Below are 23,655 nucleotides of genomic sequence, written 5' to 3' on the forward strand. Positions count from 1 at the left end.
AACTGCTTTAAAAAGTACAGGTTCATAGACGACTACATTTGACGAGACACCACAAAAAAAAATTGGGATTATCCCAACCCATCACTCAAGAGTATATCAAAATCCTACACATAACTATGTGTGAATAATGTTTTAATTTAGTTAAATAAACTTAAAATGAAGTTTAAAACATTTTTTAAAAATATATTTTGTTGCCTCGTTTCACAATTTTGCCAAATAACAATGTAACCTTAATTTGAGTTTAATTTAGTAAGTGCGTTGAGCTGTATATTATACACTTTTCTAACTTTAATCAATATTTTTTCGCAGACCTTGAGACCTTCAGAAAACAAAAAAGAAGAAATTCAAAGTAACATAGCACCGTTGTGCTTTTATTATTATTAGTCTCCACTGTATTTCACTTCACAAAATTGAAAGTCAATACATTGTAACTATAGTTTTGCGTATACATATTTATTACTTTTTTAGATGATTACTATTTTTTAAACGATCAATTGATATTTGCAGTTTTTTATACGAATGGCTTAACACATAGAATAATCGTATAAGTTAGTCTTTTTAACCATAAATTATTCATTTTCTTTCTCCTCTTTATTCCAATTTTACTGTAATATTCCTAGAGGAGGTAAGGCTTAATCTATAAAGGTTTTATATTTCACCTGTTTCTTGAAATGGTTAAGAAGAAATAAAATACCTGGTAGCTAAGCATTTGCATAATATGTAGGACTAACGTTTTTCGAACACTAGAAACTACTATTTGCTATGTATTCATTTTATTTTCATTTAAATAGTTTATAAAGACTGCGCCAATTTAATACACATGGTACGAAGTGTAGAGATACAACTTCTTTGGTGAAAGAGACTCGATAGAAAATATTCATATCAATTAAGAAACAAGTACACGTATCTATAAATTAAGAAAAATTATTAATTATATAATATATGGTGGACGCACTGACGTGGGTAGGAATGTGATCAAATCTCCAGCCTTCACAGGATTTGATCAAGAGATCAAACAATACAGTAACTAATTCCAAATAAAAATTTAGTTTTAAAGTTTTAAATACACCTTTATCATGAATATGAATTTGATAATTAAAATTTACATGTAACCATTCGTACCATACAATTCAAAAATGCTTTTCCATCAGCAATTTTAGGATTTAACCTTTAATTTTACTGAATTAAATCTGAAATAAAAACAAGAAATATATATTTTAATTGTATTTATTCTGCAATTGCAGACAAGTAAACATAAAAAGTCGTCTTGGAGATGATTTCATCAATTTCAAATGCATGATATGAATAAATGTCCCTTTCGTGAATTGCAATTTATTGCATCACACTTATTGAAATAAATCAAGGTCAATACCCATCACCCACACTATTTTCAAAAACACTACATTTGAATCCGTCATCCTTTCCACACATCAATTCCTCAAGACTTTTTTCAGTAAATAAAAACTGATATAACGTTACCAGAAATTTTATCCCTAACTCAATAATATAAAGGATAATGTCACAAAACGCAACAAAAGTAATCAAGTCTTCGGCGGTCTGTATTTCAACTATTATCGTTTCGACAGCATCCCACTCAAATTCTGTTGTTGTTGTGAAAATATACAAAGCAATGGCTAAGGAGAGGCTTTTAAAGAAAACAAATGAAAGCCATACATACAAATTGGAGGAACAACAGAAAAGAATGGTTGTTATCACAAGATAAATGCCAGCCACTGTAAATAAGGTAGAAAAGGCTTCGTAATCAATGTCGTCCGCTGTTGCAGTCAGGATGCCGTATTCTATAGCATCCTAAGTTATTCCAATATAAGAGCGAAGAATAAGTTTTATTTCTCTTGTAAAGTTCTTCTCGATACATTTGTGCAGAATAAAGTCCAATAACAGCAATGTAATATCGCACACCACGCAATCTAAATCACAACTACAACAATCACACATTTTGACGATTTCTGTTTCTTAAAATGTTAGGTTTTTAAAAATAATTTATCATCCACATTGTCATGTTTAACTCACGTCAAGTCTTTATTTATATTCTACACATATGTGAATTCCAAAGTAATAGTTTTGTTTCGGTTTGATCAAAGAATGAAAAATTTAACAATTGGATAAATACCGAGTACTTTCGTTTTCATTCATGCCATTATTTAAAGCGTGTAGGAATTGAAGTCCAAAAATGGTGCTTTTAAAGCAGATATATTACAAAATCAATAAAGTTATCTATTGAAGGAATCAGATAATTTTATGCGAAAAAAATTAAAAAATCACACACCCTTTTGTTCAGCTAAAGAGTGTCTTTATTAATACAGTGTAAGCGTTGCACATATACATTGTTTAAATTGCCACGTTTGGGATTTTGCTATGTGACATAGGAAGTTTTAACTATGAATTAAAAACCTGTCTGATATGCACGTTACGTCTGATAATGATTTAATGCTTATATAGAATTCATCTTATTTATAGGCATTATATACCGGTATACACTTTTCACTCAATCATATGTTATATACTTACCACTAAATTCTGATTTTCATCTTTGCTATTAAACAAATTTCAAACCTGAATAACGTATTATTTTCCTATTATTCCATTCTGACATGAAGAAAATAAAAGGCAGTGTTGTCTTTAAGAACTTACACAAAAGAATATAAAGGCAGCAAACTTAGAATGTGTTCAAAATGTGGTTTTAAAGCAATGAAATAGAGAGCAAAGGCAGTAGTAGCTGCTGAAGAGAGATAAAAACATGTAAAATGAAACCTCCAGACGTTTGTCAGAAAAGTGTCAAAGTTTTTTTATTTAACATCATAACTCTCATCTCAAAATAAACTGAACATGAAAAAGATCACTATTAGCGAAAAAATAGATATAAGCACAAATAAAAAAAAAACTTTCTAATAAATGCATTATTTGGCAGAATTAAGATTTATTTTTTTCAAAAATACCAAATGTCGCCGTACATTTAATAGGCATGATCTGTAACTTATCACGAAGCATTCACAAACTAAAGTCAGCTCAATATCTGGGATATTTATTTCCATACAAAGTCAAAAAAACGGGGAAAAACATAAATTAAGTTACATTGCAAATACATGATATCCAATCTCACTATTTTAGGTCAAAAAATGGGTCAAACCTTATTATAAAGCCTTTTATATGATCCACAATAATGAAAGCAGGAAGCTATAAAGTATGCTTCAATATATAAATCAAGCTATCACTTACAAACCAAACTTACTACAGGTTTGGCTGTTGTCCGCGTGGTGCAGTTGCTAGAGCGTCTGTTCTAGAGTTGCAAAGTAAGGAGTTAATCCTTACGTCGCGTGTTCGAATCCCACTGTGGGACGTGGAGACCGGTCCTTCGGATAATTCTGTACAAACCAAGGTCCCGTGTCGCAGTAAGTGTCGGCACGAAAAAGTTATTTGCTGTTCAATGGCCCTAAATGCCGAGCATAGGGCGAAATTTGTAGCTCTCCACTGGCAAGTGGTTGCGTCTTTATATGTGTGGAAAATTCTCGAAGGGGACGTTAAACATAATCTTTAAAACTCAATTTCAGCTGTCTCTCAGTTTGTCTGTTTGTCCGCAAAAACTTTAACTTTGCTCATGACTTTTGATTTCGTGGAGCTATGACTTTCATTTGTGTATTCCTTGTGATAAACCTTTCTTTGGGTACCACCACTTTTGACTTCTTGACCTTGATCTTTGAGTTTGACCCACTTTTACATGAAAACTTTGGCCATATCTTTTCAACGCCAGGACATTTATACTTCACATATGTATTTTTTGTTGACAGACCTTTCATTGGATATAAATAATCTTGACCCTTTGACCATGACCTTGTAGATTTCCATATCATAGACGGAATACCATAGATTTCCGTATACAATGAAAGGTCTTACAACAAAGATTACATATTTAAAGTATAAATATCCTGGAGAGTACTGTTCAAAAGATATGGCCAAAGAAAGGTCTTATTACAAGGAATAACATTTGAAATATGAAAGTCGTAGCTCCACGATTTTAAAAGTTTCTGAGGACTACCAGACGAACAGAGAGACAGAGAGACGGACATGACAAAAACAATATACCCCCGAAACTGTTGGACTTACTTTAATAAGTACCCTATAACATCAATCATAGAGCTTAATATCTAAATACAAAATAGCACATAATATTCTTCAAAATGTACATTGAAAAAATATATTGATTAAGTTATACAGCATATAAGTAAAATCCAATCTATCTATTTAAGTTTAAAAAATGGGTTATAGCTCAGTGAAAGCAGGAAATTGGAAAGTATGTCCCCAATATAAAACTATCAAACAATCACTTGCAGGCTTATTTGCTCAAAAAGTAGAGTTTTTTAAATCCCATATCTTTGAAGAAGAGAGGCAAAATGTATGCAAAAATTCCAACGGTACCAGAACTCCTATCGTTTTTCATTTGTTTTACAAAAATAATATGTTCAAAAAATTCCACTGAAAGTAAGTAGTTTTATATGTTTTATACTCTCTCTCTCTCTCCCTCTCTCTTTAGACATTCTTTCAGATTTGCATAGGCAGATATTTTTTTGTGTATTGTAAAGTACTTAATCGTTTATTGATCTTGTTATTTCAAATGACAAGCATAACTAATGTATTGAAGTAAAAAATTTAAAAAGTTATTTTTTGAATAATGCATCACCTACTCCGTAAAGCAGAATTATTGTCATCATTAAATCAGAGTACCAAATAAGATTATTTACTGCAGATTTCTTATTTCTCGTGAGAACTTATCATTGAGAAAGATCTCTTCAACGTCAAATCGCGAGAATAATAATTCGCTAATGGCCGTTTTATTAAGAGATTTTACAAAGATTTCAGCACCCTAAAAATAAAGGCGAGTATTTTTATTTCACATTGGATGCTTCTCGCAGAATTACGCGATGATTAATAATTCCACGCGTATATTTAGAAATCTACAGTATTCAAAGATATTGATTCCATGATCCTTTTCTTGAATTTCAAGATGCAAAACCTATGTTTTCAAATAAATATTATTAAAATTATTATTTCCTGCAGATTGTTTAAGGTTCACAAAGTAATGAGTATTAGGAATCTATCTTTAATCTTACTTTTTTGCGCAGCACATGATCATTTGTCCAAAAACTTTACAAAAAACTGCATAAATAAAATCAAAAAAAAAAAAAAAAAAAAAGAAGAATCAAAAGAACAAGTTTAAATTTCTCCCTCCTTTTATAAGTTTGTAATTGTGTCAAATGTGTGTACCTTTGAACTCTTTTCTTTAAAAAAAAATAAATAACCAAAGAAATATAAATTATCAATAATCTTAACTTTCCTCTTTCTTCATATTGAAAGACATGCAATGAAAGGTAACATGAGTTAAAAATGTAAACATCAGCAATGAATGAGTTTTACAATGTATATTAATTGATATAGTTTCGTACAATGTAATTGCAACGGTGTGTACAAACAAATTATGATACTGGAATTCGTTTTTTTCTCTTTAATTTGTCCTGTAAATATGTTTTGTTTGAAAAATATTGCTGAAAGTGAGTAGTTTTAATGTTTGATTTATGTTGTGTGATAATCTCTCTCTCTCTCTCTCTCTCTCTCTCTCTCTCTCTCTCTCTCTCTCTCAAACTGATATTAAGATTTTCATTTAAGTTTGTCTACGTGGATTTTCCGGCGGTGATTGTGAATTACAATGTCCCCATCCAACGTATGGAGCGAGTTGTCAGTCTACCTGTAATTGCGGGCAACAGTATTGTCACCACGTGAACGGGTGTCAGCCTATCTTAGATTGTAACGAAGGATATTTTGGTATAGGTTGTAATGAAAGTTGTAGCTACCCAAAATATGGAGAAAGCTGTGAGTCAACTTGTAATTGTAAGCAAGAATTTTGTGATCACGTGAACGGGTGCCAAGGTAATCTAACAAATCTACATATGTACCAGAAAACTTACAGATTGAAAGACATATCACAAATGATAACATTCCAAAATTAAATAAATTAAAAGAAAAAGTATATTTTATAACGGTTAATAATATTTAAGCTTCACATTTTTACAAGTTGTTTTAAACACTTCAGCGCATAAATTTACAACTTACATGTACATGTAGCTATAGTTGCGCTGAATATAACAGTGCTTGTTTTTCATAAAGGTATGATAAACGCAGAGAAATATCAGTTCCCCTTTTTTTATCTTAGATTGTGAAAAGGGAAAGTAGGGTAAAAATTGTGAACTACGCTGCCGGTTCCCAAACTATGGGAAGAAATGCCAGTCAAAGTGTAATTGCGGAGAATATTATTGCAATCACGTGAGCGGATGTGAACCTATCATCGATTGTAATGCGGGCTTTTATGGTCTATCTTGTGAAAGTGTCTGCAGTTACCCAACCTACGGAACAGATTGTCAGTTAGAGTGTCGCTGTGAATACAAGTATTGTGATAACGTAAAAGGATGCCAAGGTATAGACCCTTTTTCCTTTGACATATTTGCTTAGAAGTTATTCCCCTAAGCTGCAATATAAGGCATCATTCCTAGATCTTCTCATTATTCAACCATGTTGAATTTGTTATAGTGGTTACTGCGGTAAAAATAACACTATTTTTCGTTTGCTTCTAAATTAAGGGTCTAATCTACAGTAAAATGGATTTTTAGAGGATGCAAAGTTTACTGTTCGTCAAAGCATTTTGCGTACACATGAAGTTCTATAGCGCTGTGTAAGAAACAAGAGAACATGAGCCTAATAGGTCACCTGAGCATCATGCAACCACTTTCCAATAATTGAATATGCTTCATGTTTCAAACCAGAGGCCATGACATTCACAGTTTTGAAGAGGCACCACTGCTCATCATATCTATACGAGGGGAAATAAAAAAAAATCGAGATCTAATTGAATAACTTCCAAAAAGAAACGATATATACTGACACGCAAAAGAAACGCAACATGCAGTTATCTACACTTTTTTTTAATTTTTTTCTTATGATTTTCAAATGCGAAAAATGTAAGGCTAAACTCACTTTTCAGAACATCAGAGATTTGATAAAAATGTTAGATATTTATCTGTTTACTTTACTAAGTAAAATATGACTGTTAAAACAGCCCCTCCCAGCCATTCAAGTAAAACGTGCAAGACTGTCCTAAACAACAATCGCAGCTAAATTTCTACGATACAATATGTTCAGTAATATCGAGATCTAAGCGAAGGAAATTTTTCTTGGGCATTTTTAAATTCCCGTTTTTCAGATGATAAGGTCGAATTTTCTCTAACTTAAAGCAGTGTAGACACACTTGGACTCCCGGTACAAGGACTGTCCTTAATGCATATGATACGTAAGACCCTGTTGAGGCGTAATGTAGTGATATTTTGCATCAGCACCTCTCCATCACCTTTACAATGAAATTGTCCAGCTAGAGCAATGGAATAGCGTACATAAGCCATTTTCAAGTAGCCTTAGCATCGTTACGGGAAACGAAAGGAGAGTTTATTTTATGAAATATTGCTGCACTACTTATGATGAACAGTAGAAAACATTTAACACTCCATAATATTGCCAAATGTTTTATTAGACATGCAATTTTTTATTTCTGTTAAGCAGACTCAAACTTGACTTCCGGTTATGGTATAGAAATCTTTCAACCGTTAAATTACCAATGTATACCAATTTGAATATATTCATAATTTTAAGATACAAAATTCTCTACTTCACATAATTTCCCCCCCCCCTAAAGTAGGGTGTTGCGTTTCTTTTGCGTGTCAGTATAAGATTTCGGTGTTAAAAAATTTCAAACTGGTGCTTTCCTATTTTAACGCGCATCTGCAACCGTTCTGCCCACGCGCTGGTCACGTGGTCATGTGATATGCTCCTTAGTGTTTTGTCACAAAAGCTTAAAGATTTTTCTGACTCGTTCATTTCTAATCATGCAAGTTATATTTTTACAACAGAAACAGTGCAATTGTCAAAAATGGCAAAATCTTGGCAATAGTATCGGTGGGTTATGAAATCCTTTTCCAGAATGAGCATGGTGACCATCAAAACCCAGGTCCTATGTCTTTGGAGCGTCTTTTATTCAATGTAGATAAAGTATGGGTGCCTTCTTTTTATCATATCTATGTTTAAAGTTTGAAGTAAAGGATGTTTTAGGGATTTAAAAGTATTATTGTAAAGATATTCAACTATTTTTTTACTGTAATTTAGCGATCTTTCATATCAAATTACTGAACAAAGGACACGTTTTTTCCTCGGCTTGGTTTCAACTGGCAACAGAACAAATATCAAAATCAATTATCTCCTCTTCCCTCACTAGAACAATCGATCCAATTAATGACAATTAATGACAAAACTTCTGGCAAGTCTTTTGTCTTCATAGACCGTGTACTAAGTATTAGAATCTCATGCAAAGGAATTTCCGATATATACGTTTAACTTTACAGCCGTTCTTTTCTCCAATACGACTGAATCAACCATTTTCGTCACAAGTGATCTACATATTGACGTCATTTTTACATTTTGGTGTAAAACACATGGATCAAAACGTTTCATATGTTATATATAGAGCATGTGTACGTGTCTATGTATACCAAAGTTCATTCTGATCTGATTTGTGGTTTTGTTTATATAGAGATAGTTCGCGATTTTTTTTATCATCCCTCGAACATGTATCCTGTTTAGGTTGGTTACTTAATACTCATTGGCAGAGTAGGGGAACAAAAGACGTTAGTTTTGATTACTTTATATTCATAGGCTGAGTTGGGAAACAAAAAGTTCATTTCAACTAATCAGTGATATTCAGTAATAAACAGTAGTGTCACACCCCACATGAACACCGGTTCGTAGGTCCACGCATTTTATAATTCTAGAAAAGGCACTCTGGCTCATTATTGATGTTGATATCAAGGAGCAGATTTCATTTTCAATATATGACTAGAGGTCCCCGCCCTTTATGGAATATCTTATTCAGGGGCCTTGAAATACGCAATTCGGGAAGAAAGGATTTTCAAAGAATTAATGTGTTTTCACTTTATAACCAAATAGAGTCCCATCCTGACACCAGAACTTCTGACCTTAGGCCATGGAATTCACTGTTTTAGATGAGACACCCCTCTTCATTATAATTATGCATGTAGTAAGTTTGTTTAAAGACCAAGGAGCAGAAAAGAAGATATTTAAATAAATAATGCATTTTTACTGTAATATCAATAGAGCCCCGTCCTAACACCAATACTCCTGGCCCTTGGGCATTGAAAATAACAATTATGATAGAGAATTCAACGCTTATTACATTCATGCCAACACTTTTACTGCTTGATTTGTAGGAGTAAAGACGTTTTTAAAGATTACATGGCTTTTAGTGGTTTTGGCCACACCCTCAGGTTCCCTGGGATTGGGGGACCATGAAACGCAATTTTTGTTTTTGTTTCCCTTATACACATATATGCTTTATGCCAAAATTGGTTAACATTGGTTTAGCAGGATCGTCGGAAACCCATCTTGTCTTTACTTATCACCCGTGGGTAAACTCGCCGAAATATCGCTGTAAAATATGCTAATTTGTTGTTTTCAGTCAACCAATCAGAAAGTTGGAACTCTTCAATTTTGGATATTAAGTTTATTACTTTGCTATTTATGGAAATATTTTGAAACTTGTTAAAACGTGCAAAGTTGATTTAAAGCAATGAAAGTCAATTCATACAGGTCACTGACATTGATATCGTCAGATATTATGAAGGAGTACCTCTTTCTTACTGCAAAATGCACCGGTGAGTGGATTTATCAGCTGTGTTAACTACGGAATGAGTTTTTCATGTTTTTGGCAATGCCGAACATGCATACGTAACGTGAGCTGTAATTAGTTGTTTGGCATCGCGACTCCTTGAAACGGCCAATCAAATGATCCATGCATATTTAATTACATACGACGATTTTTGAGCGAGTTTGCCCACGGTTGGTAAGTAAAGACGAGATCATTCGTGGGTTTCCGACTATGGTTTAGCAGTTGTATAGAAGATGCTGAAAATGTTCAAATTATCATACCAGGTAATAAAAACCAAGTAAAGACAGTTAACTCTAAATGATGACTACTTTTCCTCGCAAAAATATGGCACCTTATCCTTAAAAAATATTTCCATCCAGTGTTATGTCAAAATGTGTAGTCTGACTATGCGTTTAATGTATAAACTATTCAATTGTTAACTTTAAATTTGTAAACTATATAGTAACTGTTGCTAGCCATTGATTTGTAAACTATGCAACAGTTAGAAGTTGAAGATTAAAAACTATTTAAGAAACAATTGTTTTTTATTTACTTACAAACGATTTTGTTTTTGAAAACTCGAACTTTCGATAAAAAAAACATTATATAAATTCTCATTACAATTTTTCTTACTAAAAGCCACTTAGTCCGATTTTAATTGCTAGAAAAATATAGTCCTTTTTTACTTGAAAAATAATTGTCAATAAATTGTTTCCCCTAAGTCTTTTTCTTTTAAGAGATATCAAAATTTTCAAGTTAAAAAAATAATTTTTGCTTGGTCACACAAAAAAATAATCCTTTGTTCATATCGCGTGAAATCATCTTCGAAAAAAAGTCTATCGCTTACATCTATATCTCATAATGAACAAACCCGAGTATTTTTTTTCCCACAACAAATTACTAATACCTGTACACTGGCAATATTTTAGCCTTCGTTACTAAGGTCACTTAACGTCCTTAAAAAATAAATAAAATATCTGATTTTTCTTTATTTTTTAAATATGCATATAAATAGAAAAATTACTATGAATTTTATTTCTTAAATGTTAAAAGATATATTATGCCTTTGGCTTCTACTAATGGAAAAAATATTAAGGTTTGAATTCTCTTCATAATTAGATATAATCGATAATATTTTTTTAAGGTGACTTCACAACAGATCTTAACCTCCCGTTAGGAACTTCTGTTTGTCAATAAGGTTTTTGATCTATGTTTTCCATGAAAGGATTGTTGTAACAAGCATCATAGAACCATTAAAACGAGCTCTTAATGTAAAATGACATTTTATAGTTAAGACCTTTGACAGTTAAATACCTGGTGGATAATATATCAACCAATTATATTATTGTGTTCTATATAAAATCTATTTGTTACTTTTAGTGTATTTTAACATAAAATGTATAAATGATTTTCTTTTTACTAGAAATCATTTTTTGTTTTGCAAACAATAAATCAGAAGTGCTCAATAACTCAGAGAAAACATCCAAACTTCCGACCTTAAACCTTTGGTGAAATACTTTCTATTTTTAATATTTCTTTACTAATGTTGACGATTTTATTTTAGTTTGTCCAGCCGGATATTTCGGTTCCAGTTGTAACCTTGAATGTAGCTTCCCAAGCTACGGAGAGGGTTGTCAGTCAACATGTAATTGTGAACAACATAATTGTCATCATGTCAGGGGATGCAGCGGAAGTATAGCATGATACAATCAAGCAATATATATAAAATGAAAAAAAGACCAAAGGCTTGGCTATTTTGATTGGACCCTATACAAGCTGAATATACTTCCTTTTCAGTGTGAACTTATACAAATTGTAGATGCGCCGTTATTTTATTTATTTATTTTTTGCTTATATTGGGTTAAGAAGATTGTCGTACATGTACATACCCTAATATGCCAATACAATTAAATTTAAAAATTTATTTCAGAATGTCATGTAGGATATTTTGGTTTTGCATGTGAAATTCCCTGTCGCTACCCAAACTTTGGAGACAATTGCCAGTTAGGGTGTCGATGTAACGAGGAATTTTGTGATCATGTAAATGGATGTCAAGGTATTAGTATTTTTTCATATTGTATGGCATGTTTTAAATACAAAATAACATTACAATTTTGGACGTGCATTAGTACTAAGCAAACCTAGATTTCTGGTTTTGTAACTCAACATCATACAGTAGACTGATAAAGAAAAAATATAAAGAGTCCTTAGAAACATTGAATGATGTTTCATTTTTTTTAATTCTAAAATAATGATTTCAATTTAAGGTTCAAATAATGCAATGGCTATATTTTAGTTCATTTTCTTTTCCTTGACGCTGTACACATTAAGAAAGACAGCTATAATTCATTCTGATTGCAATGAACATCTATAAAATCTGAACCTGTTGTAAGAGAAATTGTACGGTGAAAAATAAAACAAATGCAAAAATATTTATTATTTTTTCCTAGAATGTCCACCTGGTTTCCGAGGAAAAACATGTCAACAAAATTGCTCGTATCCATATTTTGGTGTAAATTGCAAGTCAAAATGTAACTGCAGAAAAGAGGAGTGTAATTATGTTACTGGTTGTGAAAGTAAGTGAAGCAAACTGTGATGCCATAATCTTAAGATAATTGAAATGCATTAATTGCACAATGTCAATAATGCTGGTTTACATATGCGACCTAGTTTCAGTGAAGTTTTGAGTTTTACTAATAGTATCAAACGCTTACATGTTTATAAATAGTTTCCTTGACGCTGTACACATAAAGAAAGGGAGCTATAATTCATTCTGATTGCAATGAACATCTATAAAATCTGAACCTGTCATAAGAGAAATTGTAAAAATTGAAAAAAAAAACAAATGCAAGAAATTTATTATTTTTTCCTAGAATGTCCACCTGGTTTCCAAGGAAAGGCATGTCAACAAAATTGCTCATATCCATACTATGGTGAAAAATGCCAGTCAAAATGTGACTGCAGAAAAGAGGAGTGTAATTATGTTACTGGTTGTGAAAGTAAGTGAAGCAAACTGTGATGCCATAATCTTAAGATAATTGAAATGCATTAATTGCACAATCTCAATGATGCTGGTTTACATGTGCGACCTAGTTTCAGTGACGTTTTGAATTTTACCACTGGTAATAAACGCTTACATGTTTATAAATAGTTTCAAGGCACTATAGAGTCACCATTGTCATTTTGCAGACTTCTTAAATATTTTTATTGCTTGTATTTCTACAAGTTGCCTTCATTTTAGGTTAAGGGAATTTGAAAATTTCACTTTTACGTTCTATTGGTCACTGAGTTGTATGCAAATCTATGTTAATTTACATTTCTTGATTTACAGATATTTGTACTTTTTTTTATTATTAATTGGGATAGTTTTTTTTATATTCCTGCTATTCGCTGGTAGTTTGCAAATAACATCTTGATGCTGCGATGTAAATATTACTTGAGCTTAATTATCTTGGGCGTATATTATAATTGTAACCAATGCCTATAAAACATTAGAATATCTTGTTTCCTCTGCTGCGTAATCTTTGGCCTCGGTTACTCAGTGTGTGTGAAGATCACGATGCTTTCTTCGTATGAAATGCTACAGCTAAGTAAGTATTCTCATTTAAGAATTGTTTTTAGTTTTAAAGAGCAAGATTATTTGTAAAACTGCCTTTAATATAATGGGAATGAATAAATGTATGCCAAATTTCAAATATTTAAAAAAAAAATCGGAATTATTTTTTATATATATCTAATAGGTACAGAAGCCTTAAGGATGATTATTATTACAAATTATTAATAAGCTGTTGTTTTGAGGATTTCGGATCACACAGGTAATTTACGGAGTGGATTGTCTTGGGTGGACTCGTTTCAGTTTAAAACATCATGGACCTGGGATACAAGTTGAACTATTTTGATGTTATTGGTTTTTATGGCTAGAATTAAAAAAAAAGTAGAAAATCCTTTAAAATTGTAGGTGACCAAACTCTTTTGTTGTTTTAGGGACTTTTAAATGTCACACTTTATTGGTTATAATGGGTTTTCCTGTGTGATGCATGAGACACAACACTTGAGGACATGGTGGAATCAGGGGAGTACAGAAAGCGAATGACGACATTGTTAATAAACGTTAACTGTAGAATGGAAAAATCCAGTTAAGACCCTTTGTTTGTTTTCTTTGTGTTGCTTTTATTCACAATTGTAGATAAATGGATAATTAATTTGATATTTTTTTTATTACAGGCGGCATCCAAAAATTTATAAATATGTTACTCTTTGAATCCATCATAGATAGAAAATGTGCTGTGAAATAGAAAATCACAAACTGGTAAACAAAATAATCGAAAATGAATTTTAGCATTTTAGGACAACGAGTAAATTTAATAGCTTAGAAAATCTGTAAAATATATACTTTTCGTCCATTTGTCATATTTATTCTTTTTTCTAGAGTGTCACTCTCGACTGCTTCCCAAGGAGAGTCAAGTCAAAAAAATGCTCATATCCATTTTTTGGTATAAATTGCTCGTCAGAATGTAAATGCAGAGAAAAAGAGTTTCCGTGAATAACAATTTACGTACGAAAGGGATTCTTACAGGTATTAATAAATAACATTGTTGTTTTGAGACACATGAGTACTGTTGTCAAGTTATTGCTTGATCTTTCATTACTGTATTATCACATATTTTCGTGGGGTCAAACTTTTGTGCTTTTAGGAGAAAACTCTTGGTTCATAGGGAATTATCATCGTGGATGGAGAGTTGTTGAGTACTTAATTATGTACTTTTTAACATTACATGATGGACACAGGTGCATTGGTCTCTTAATGCATGTGCCTAAAACAAAATAGATTTTAAATCCCAAAAACATTCCTTACTTCACAATATTTAGAGATTTCAAGATTTTCAACAATTCTCGTTTATTGTATAACACAAAGTTTTGATGTAAGATACAAATTTATGCCATTTATTTTATTTATTTATTTTTTTTATATTGTTTCAAATATATGCATTGATTCCTCCTTTAAAATACAGATGTTCTGCATAAAACTTAGGAAACTCTAACATATTAAGAAAATGTAAGGAAATACTGTTGATAATTTTTCCTTTCATAGAATGCACCCAAAATTATTCCCTACACAGTCACAGCATAATTATGGAATTTCACATAGATGAATATTTCGTGAAAATTTATTGTATTTTTATAAAAAAAAAAAAAAAAACAAAAGTGTTGTGATTACATGAAAGAGTTTATTTTTCATTATCTCAGAATTAATTCACATACGAATATGGTTCGCATATACATATACGAGGGTTGTCCCAAAGAGTCGTAGACAATGTTCATAACTTTTTAAAAACGCAGCCAATACTAACAAAATTTTGCATAGACATAACATATTCAATGCTCCTTAAAAATGTGAATTCTTAAATTTATATCCTTCAAATTAATTTTATTAGGACGATTTATATGAAGGCTGATATTGTCTGTCGGCGCACCAACAAAATTTGGAATAATTTACGCATATAACTATTACATTTGCTTTTATTTCTCTAGTATTTAGTAAAACATGGAACTCAAATTTAGATCAGTGAAATCAAAATATTAATCATATGTTAAAATTTCACATAAATAGCATTAGAAAAGGATGATTGGTGTTATTATTTTCAAAGTGTTGTTGGAATTGAGTTTGATGAAAATGACGTCGTCAAACGCGTTACCGGCGCACGGAGATGTAATAAATTGTTTTGGATATTATTTCTATACATCAGAGACAAAAAAGGTACAAAAGTGATATTACACACTAGATTTTAATACAAAAGTTGTTTTAAATGCCAAGAGCTTCAATTAGATTTTTTCCTCCATACCAAAAATAGTTACAGCATGCATGTAAGAAGTAGCTAGAGTACTGTTTGTTAAACACAGAAAGTGGGGAACGTTTTGGGCTACTAACGACGTCAAACAATGTGTATTCTCTGCTGCCTACAATGTAACGCAATCTTTCCACTAATTTTCGACTGAAACTTGAATCTGCTTAAAAAAAAACACGGACAGTAGTGAAGTAAAATAAATCCCTAAGTCAAGAGTGGTCTTTCACTTAAAAAAATTATCAAATGATAACAGACGCGTGTGAAGCAGAAAAAGAGAACATTACGTTATATGAGACGTAAATTACGCTTGCTTTCGTGCGCCTATGTACACTTAGATGCTTTCTTTATTTTTTCATAATTTTCTTATAAAATGTTATATGATCATGAAACTTGAAATACATGATCATATAATGTTACTTTTTGCTGTGACAAGGAAAGAAATTTAATTTAACAAAGAGAAACTAAACTATTTTCCCTGTCTACGACTTTTTGGGACAACCCTCGTAGATGATTATTTCGTGAAATTTTATTGTATTTTTCTGGAAAAATGGAACAAAGGTGTTCTGATTTCATGAAAGAATTTATTTTTTATTATCTCAGAATTAATTCCAGTTTCACATATTCTTAAGTTTGATCCCAATCTTTGATGAATAATTGTATTTTAAAATACGAGATGTGGACTTACATTTGAAATATGCTTGAAAGCAGGACTGGACCAATTTGTGTTTTGGAATATTACTGATATTAACTAAGTCTATTCCTTTGTTTTTGCATGTTTTCTGGACCAATTCTCATCCGTGAAAATTTCAAATACATGTGATTTTTAATATCCGTAATACTATTATCCAAGTAGAAGAATGTATATATGAATATTCCTTTTAAATAGACCATTTAGAACAATTTGAGAGAAAAGAGAGAGAGAGAAAGAGTAAAATTGCAGATATGGTGAAGAATTAAGTATTTATTTACATTAAGTAACTAGTAATTCAAACGAGTGTTAATTGTACGATTGATGCCCGTGACTACTCTTTTGTGTCACTGGAAGTAATTTTAAATTTAAGAACACTGTGAACTTTAAAGTTTCAAAACCACTTTTGTCATTCAGATTGTTTCGTTCTGGATAGACAGTTTTAAGTTTCAAAATACAGTATTATTTTTGGAATTAGAAAGGCGTTCTCAGTGATATGCTATATATGAACTTGTACGAGTAGCACTGACTTCTACAGTGAACCTTTTACTTAGACATTTAAATTTGTATCATGGACGGAGGTAAGAATTGATAGAACATAAGAAACCCTTTTTAGTGGTCATATGTATGGTGTTAGGGACACTTACATGTGCAAACCGGGAGTTGAGAGTAGGGTTGTTTTCGTTTTGTTTAAGGGCAAATAACTTTCACATTGAAATAACCCGTTATTTTCGTTAAATTAAATGTTGAGCCCAATATTTATATAGTAAAAGAGCTTTCTCACATTGTCCTAGCGTAAAAGTAAGCCGTCAACTTTTGTAAAAGTCAGCGCTTCTCCGAAAGACCATACGTACGACAGTAAATCATTTCTAGAATTAATTGTTACTTTCATTTTCACAGTTTTGTATTGTTTATAGATATTTTTCAGATAAATGGCTGTTTATAATTATCATCTTTTTTCGTTCATTGACAAAACAGAATAATCGGAAAAGTACTCTTAGAGAAACTACTGGCCACTGTGTGTTCATATCGTAGAGACAGGAGAGCATAAAGGAAAAGAAAACAACTTTTTGATAGATGTTTTTTCACAGGGTGTCCACAGAGTTCCAGAGGAATGGTGTGTGAATATAATTGTACACATCCAAGTTATGGTGAAAATTGTCAGTCAACATGTAACTGTGTGCAAGAAAAGTGTGATTATATCACTGGTTGTGCAGGTTAAAAAGATTTATCAACAGTAACTGGATTATAAATGAATAATATATATAAAACATAAAACATATATCACTTTTTTGTAAAAAATTAAGTTTATTTGACCAAAAAGACAATGAAAAAAAATACATATTTTTAAGATTTGCAAAAATTTCTTTAGTTGGTTGTGAAGCATTTACTGTTTTATATGATTTAAAAGAATTCAATGCTGATAAGACAGACTTTCTTCATAGAAGGTGGGGCAAACAACTGTACCTCGATACAAGGCAGAAAAGTTTCAACAAACACCATCCTTTCTAGCACTATCGTACTTGGTTTTATTGCAGTCATTCAGTCTGACTATTTTCTATACTTTTTCAATTCTCTGCAAATATCAGGTGATGTACATCACAAAGATGTGAAATAGATATTCTATTTATTTAAGTAACTTGTGTCCTTGAAGTTGAACTTGTTTATTATTCATCCAGCAAACAATTACATTAAATTCGATTGAGTGATGTGAACCAGGAATAGTTCGTTAAATACATGTATTTATGTATTATTTGCAAGAATTTAAAATCTGATGACATTCAAAATGTCAAAATTTAAAGGGAAACATTTATGATTTAGCATAAAAGCAGTTAAAAACAATAAAAGCGGCACACATATTGTAATTCTGACGTTCATAATTGTTACATAGTTGCAATTTAAGGGAAAAGAAATATTGCATGTGGTATAAACGATTGAAAACATATACAGCATGTTGAAAAAAGACATCATTTTGAAAGGGTATCCAGTGGATATTTTCTGTAGTCGGTTTCTAGTAATGAGGCAACTGTTGATGCTAGTTAAAAATATATATACACATCTGTCTGTTAATAGGCATTTAAAGCACAATTCTAAGAACAGGAAAATGTAATTAAAATAAACTGCTCTCCTTATATTACACTTCCCGAAAACAATTGAATATGGCTGTGCCAAATGGTTCTTTACACTATGGGTCTTTGGCAGATTGATTGATTGATTCAATACTGTTTAACGTCCCTCTCCAGAATATTTCACTGATATGGAGACGTCACCATTGCCTGTGAAGGGCTGCAAATTTGGGCCTATGCTCGGCACTCAGGGCCATTGAGCAGGGAGGGATCTTTATCGTGCCACACCTGCTGTGACACGGGGCCTCGGTTTATACGGTCTCATCCGAAGGACCGCCCCATTTAGTCGCCTTTTACGACAAGCAAGGGGGTACTGAGGACCTATTCTTACCCGGATCCTCACGGGAGAGTCTTTGGCAGACAATGATTTTATAATCAATGCAGAGACTGAAAATTATGGGGGAATTCCCGTTTACTGTATTATGCTTATTTTAGTCATATGCTAGTCTAGAAATAAGGGATTATGTTTTTTTTTAAATGAAAAAAATAATAAAATACTATGTTGCATATGTACAGAATTTTTCTATATATATAAGGTTGGATTCAAAGTATTGGACATTTAACGTTATTTTCTTTGATCTTGATAGGATTTTCCAAATGTTTAAAGATATTTCTATAGAAACAGTATTCTATCTATTGTTACTGTTGTCAATCAACGCGTAACTATGTGCAAGAAAAGTGTGATTATATCAATGGTTGTGCAGGTGAAGAAAGAAAATATATCAACAGTAACTGGATTTTAAATGAATAATATATATATAACATTATCATAAAACATATATCACCTTTTTGTAAAATATAACGTTTATATATCCGACGCCGTTTATATATATCTACGTCGATACGATATATCCTAATGAGCTTGAGATAAAAGATACCACAGAGTCTGAAACATCTGTTTCATACTTGGTTATTTACTTGAGAAAGACGTTATTGGTAATCTAATGACCAAGCTATATGATAAACGTGATGACTTTAACTTTTCTATCGTCAACTTCCCGTCAACTTCTGCAGCAATATACCTTCATCATGCGGAAGAGCATGCTTTACGTATGAACATTTTCTAAACCGAGGATACTTATTGACAAGCAAGTTGATGAAACAAGAATATCAGCAGTCTCTTTTAAAGTCATTATTTGGTAAGTTCTATGGTCGATATAATGACCTGTCAAATACAATTTATCATTGAGTCAAATGCTGACTGAAGTTTTTCATACCAATTGTTAGTCCATTATTTATACACTGAATTGACGACTGATTTTTCCGTTATTTCTTGATCATGACAAGGAGCACACGGCGGGTGTGACCGGTCGGCAGGGGATGCTCACTCCTCCGTGGCACCTGATTCAACCTCTGATGTTTCGGCCTGTGTTTGCTCTGCTCCTATTTTGTATTGTTTTATGGACTTTGAGATTGAATACTGTTTGCTATCTCCATATACTTCATCAAAGCTTAAGGGGTATTTTTTTTTTATAAATTGCCTCTGTATTCTTCATATTGACGTCCTGCTGTACATGTATCTGTGGATACATTGATTTGTTAGAACTAAAATCAACACTGTTTCCAAGAGCCTTTCATCCATATTTTATTAAAGCCATTGTATCTGGCAAACAAAGTTATTTTATTAAAGATATTTCATTAAAATATTTTCTCCGAGTTGTTCAAAGAGTTTCACAGAAAAAGAATATCAACAAAAGTGCGGTTTTTACATCTTTTGGAATAAATTGTCACTCACAATGCAACAGCTCGGGAAAAAGTGTGACTAGAGTACTGACATTGTAAAAAGTAAGAGAAAGGAATTGGGTTCTATAAACAAAAGACCATTGGGTGATTTAAGACTGATGTACCACGTGTCTATATCTGAGATTCGTATGATGCCTGTTTTCTTGACTTATTTTAGAAATAGTAAATGTAAAATAAAGGTCTTATATGAAGTTTCTACTTTCGGAATTGTTGATTGATTGTATATTGTTCTACGTGCCATTCGAGAATATTGCACTCATAAAGTGACGTCAACATAATTATACCATTGAAGGGATTCAAATTGTGACCTTTCTCTGCATTTACCGCCATATAGCAGTGAGGGATATTTATTGTGCCAACGTCTTAACGAAAAAAAGAAAGATTATCACTTCTAAAAACTTTACTTCATTATGAACTATAATATTTTTAGTAGAATTGTAAAGTTTGTAAGCAACACTTTTAAGGTAGCACTGATATACCGCGAATTGTAATAACACAAAATGTCATAAACCAGGATTATTGCATTTTGCGTTATTATATTTTGCGATGATCCCGACGCAAAATGAAATGACATAAAGTATAATAACACCACTATATTACATTATGCATTCTTATTACTTTTTACGTTGTAACATAGCGCTAATTCATTCAAGACTTACCCGGTATTAAACCTGGGTGATGACAACAGTATATATATACGAGGGCCGTTCAAACATTACGCCGACTGTGCTATTATTTACTCTTACAGACGTCATATAGTTATAAAATTTCACAGAAATATGTATCTTAAAGATTTCAATAAATTTTGGGCAAAATTTCTGTATCTTAAAAAAATTCTACTAATATTATTGGTATATTGATATCGTTGATGGAGAAGTACGGCGCAAGACAAAAAAAATTGAAGCATTTTTAAGCATGCGGATTCAAAAATTTAACTCATTGATTTTCTAAATTTTGCGATATTTTTCAACAATTTTCTCAAATATACCTTTAAACTGTTATATTATTATGTAGTTAGATTTCGAACTTAATATTTAAAGTACTAACAGAAATATAGTGATTTTTCTCTGATGTAATACCCGTGAAAACGACTGTGAAAATGACGTCTCCTGAATTGAGGGTGCACCACATTTTTGTTAAAATATGTGTAATGCTCGAGATATCGGCAACATAGATCCAAAATATGCATAATAAAACATGTAGTAAACTAGGCTACTCGTGACATTCGCCCACAGATAGCAAATTGAAATTTTAGAGAGTTAGACCTCTGTAAAAAGGTTATACGGAAGGATGGGAAGAAGATTACAGACGAAAAGTTAACTTTATCCGGACTGTAAAGAACGTGATTGAGAGTCACCAATATCACACTATATCTCATGAGTAGTTTTTGGTTTTAAAACAAAAAAAAGAATATTCTTTACTTGTTTAATAGATTTTAAGCTTGACAAGTAATGGTGTTTTGATGTTGAGTAGATAAGGTAACTCAAACTCTACAGATACTCAAGGGAAAATGTTGAGAAAATGAAAGCTCAATCACATATTTTTTTATAATACTTGTGACGTCTGAGATTTTGCTGCGCAGTGACTTAATGGTATGTCCTGAAAAATCACTCAAAATTAATACCAAATTACAATATTTTGATATAAAATTTGGAGACCATATAAATAAAGATTCTTTTATATTATTTGTGAAATTTTGCCCGATTATGTCGTCAAATATTTCTTCTGTGCAACAAGTCCGCGTAATTTTTGAACGGCCCTCGTATTTTTTTCTGTTTCTTACAATGTTGCTTCAAAGTGTTTAGGTAATGTCTAGACAATTCATTTTTTTCCTCGTATAAATCTTCAACTCCGACCTCAACATTATAACTACTTTGCCACGCGGATGGCCTAAACATTGGTTAATTTATTTGAAATTCTCTTTATTAACTAAGGATGTCAATTGAAATATGTTAGTGCCAGTTGTGATATTTGTGGTGAATAGCAATAAAAAAAACTTCTTTTTAATTTGAGGAACGTTCCATTTTTTCTGTATTAAAGACATGCTCAAGGTACCTTACCTAATAATAATTTTTCAAGATATTCTAAATTTAAACTTATAATACCATTACGCGTTCTTAGACAAAAAAATCAGCATGCGTTACCAGGAGTTTTCAAAAGATATCAAATTATAAAAATTTTCGCATATTCAAAGAAAAATAAACAAAAATTACGAAACAATTTCTAAATATTTTTTCCATCAAAATTTGTTTAAGAAGAGGTGTACAAATCCTCATAAAGACATTAAAAGTATTGCACTCAACTCCAGGGAAGAACCCAATAAAGGTCAAACTGCGTATGACCTTAAATGACTTGTTACGTTCTCAACAAGGGAATAACCATGCACTTTTCAATAAGTTCTTCAAGAACCTTCAACACTTTATGATCAACTTTTATTAGTTCCTTTTTACACTTCATGTTTTCAAAATAATTATTAATTGAATTTTAAATAGGAAGGAAATAAAATGTATGCATAACAAAAATTTAATGATTCCATAACCAGTTGCCTCTTGTTATGGTTATGGATTAATTTATATTTTAAAAAAGGATCACTATCAATCCAGGAACATACAGAGCAATATGTGTAAAGTTTTATCTGAAGGTTTTGAAGTATTAATATATATTTGTTTAACTGACATTTTATGTTTCACAAACAATTTTAGCAGTAAGTATAATTAATGTTTTAGATTTGTTACTCTCTCTCTCTCTCTCTCTCTCTCTCTCAATGTAATGAATATTTTTGAATTAAAAGGATAATCAGGTGATAATTCCCTTTTTAACAGCATATATTTCATATCAGGCTGTGACGTAGGTTATTTCGGTCTAAGATGCGAATTGCAATGTCGCTACCCAAACTATGGTTCAGAGTGTCAGTCAGAGTGTAAATGTAACAAGCTATACTGTGATCACGTGAGCGGATGTTTTGGTAAAACTTATTTATTCCATACAGACTGTATGATTTGTGTTAAAACTCTTATAATCTGTGGACAAAAATATGGATGATGTAAATTATATATTTTGTAGACACTTTACATTTTCAAAAGTCGCCCGCGTGGCGCAATGGTATATAAATTTTCGTCTGCTTCAACCAGTGCAAAGAGAATCCTTACGTAGTTAATATGGATTACTTTCTTTCAATTTTCTTTCGGATAAAGACCGTATAAACCGATGCCCCGTGTCGCAGTAGGTGCTGGCACGTAAAAAGAATAACTGCTCAAAGGCCCTAAGTGCCGAGCATAGGACAAAATTATCCCTCCACCGGCAAGTGGTGGCGTCTCCATATGAGTGAAAAATTCTCGAGAGGGACGTTAAACAACATGCAATCAATCAATCAATCATTTTCAAAGAAAATTCTATTGGTATATAAATTTTCTTTACGATGTTCAACCAGTGTGAATTAATGAATCCATCAAACAGTTAATATCATTATTACTTTCT

General features: G+C 31.8%; 1 protein-coding gene across 1 annotated transcript; it reads left to right on the forward strand.

Moving 5' to 3' along the window:
- Nucleotides 1–11,705: 11,705 nt before the first annotated feature.
- Nucleotides 11,706–23,220, forward strand: LOC134232327 (multiple epidermal growth factor-like domains protein 11; the record flags this gene model as incomplete). The annotated part of the gene is made up of 5 exons (XM_062714281.1): nt 11,706–11,831; nt 12,226–12,351; nt 12,649–12,774; nt 17,345–17,426; nt 23,001–23,220. Coding segments are annotated over 5 exons (680 nt in total), but the record flags the coding sequence as incomplete, so codon positions are not given.
- Between the last annotated feature and the right edge of the window lie 435 nt (nt 23,221–23,655).

The sequence above is a fragment of the Saccostrea cucullata genome, unplaced genomic scaffold (assembly GCF_032062105.1).
Source record: "Saccostrea cucullata isolate Sc308-1 unplaced genomic scaffold, CSIRO_AGI_Scuc_v1 ctg4113, whole genome shotgun sequence".
NCBI lineage: Eukaryota > Metazoa > Mollusca > Bivalvia > Ostreida > Ostreidae > Saccostrea > Saccostrea cuccullata.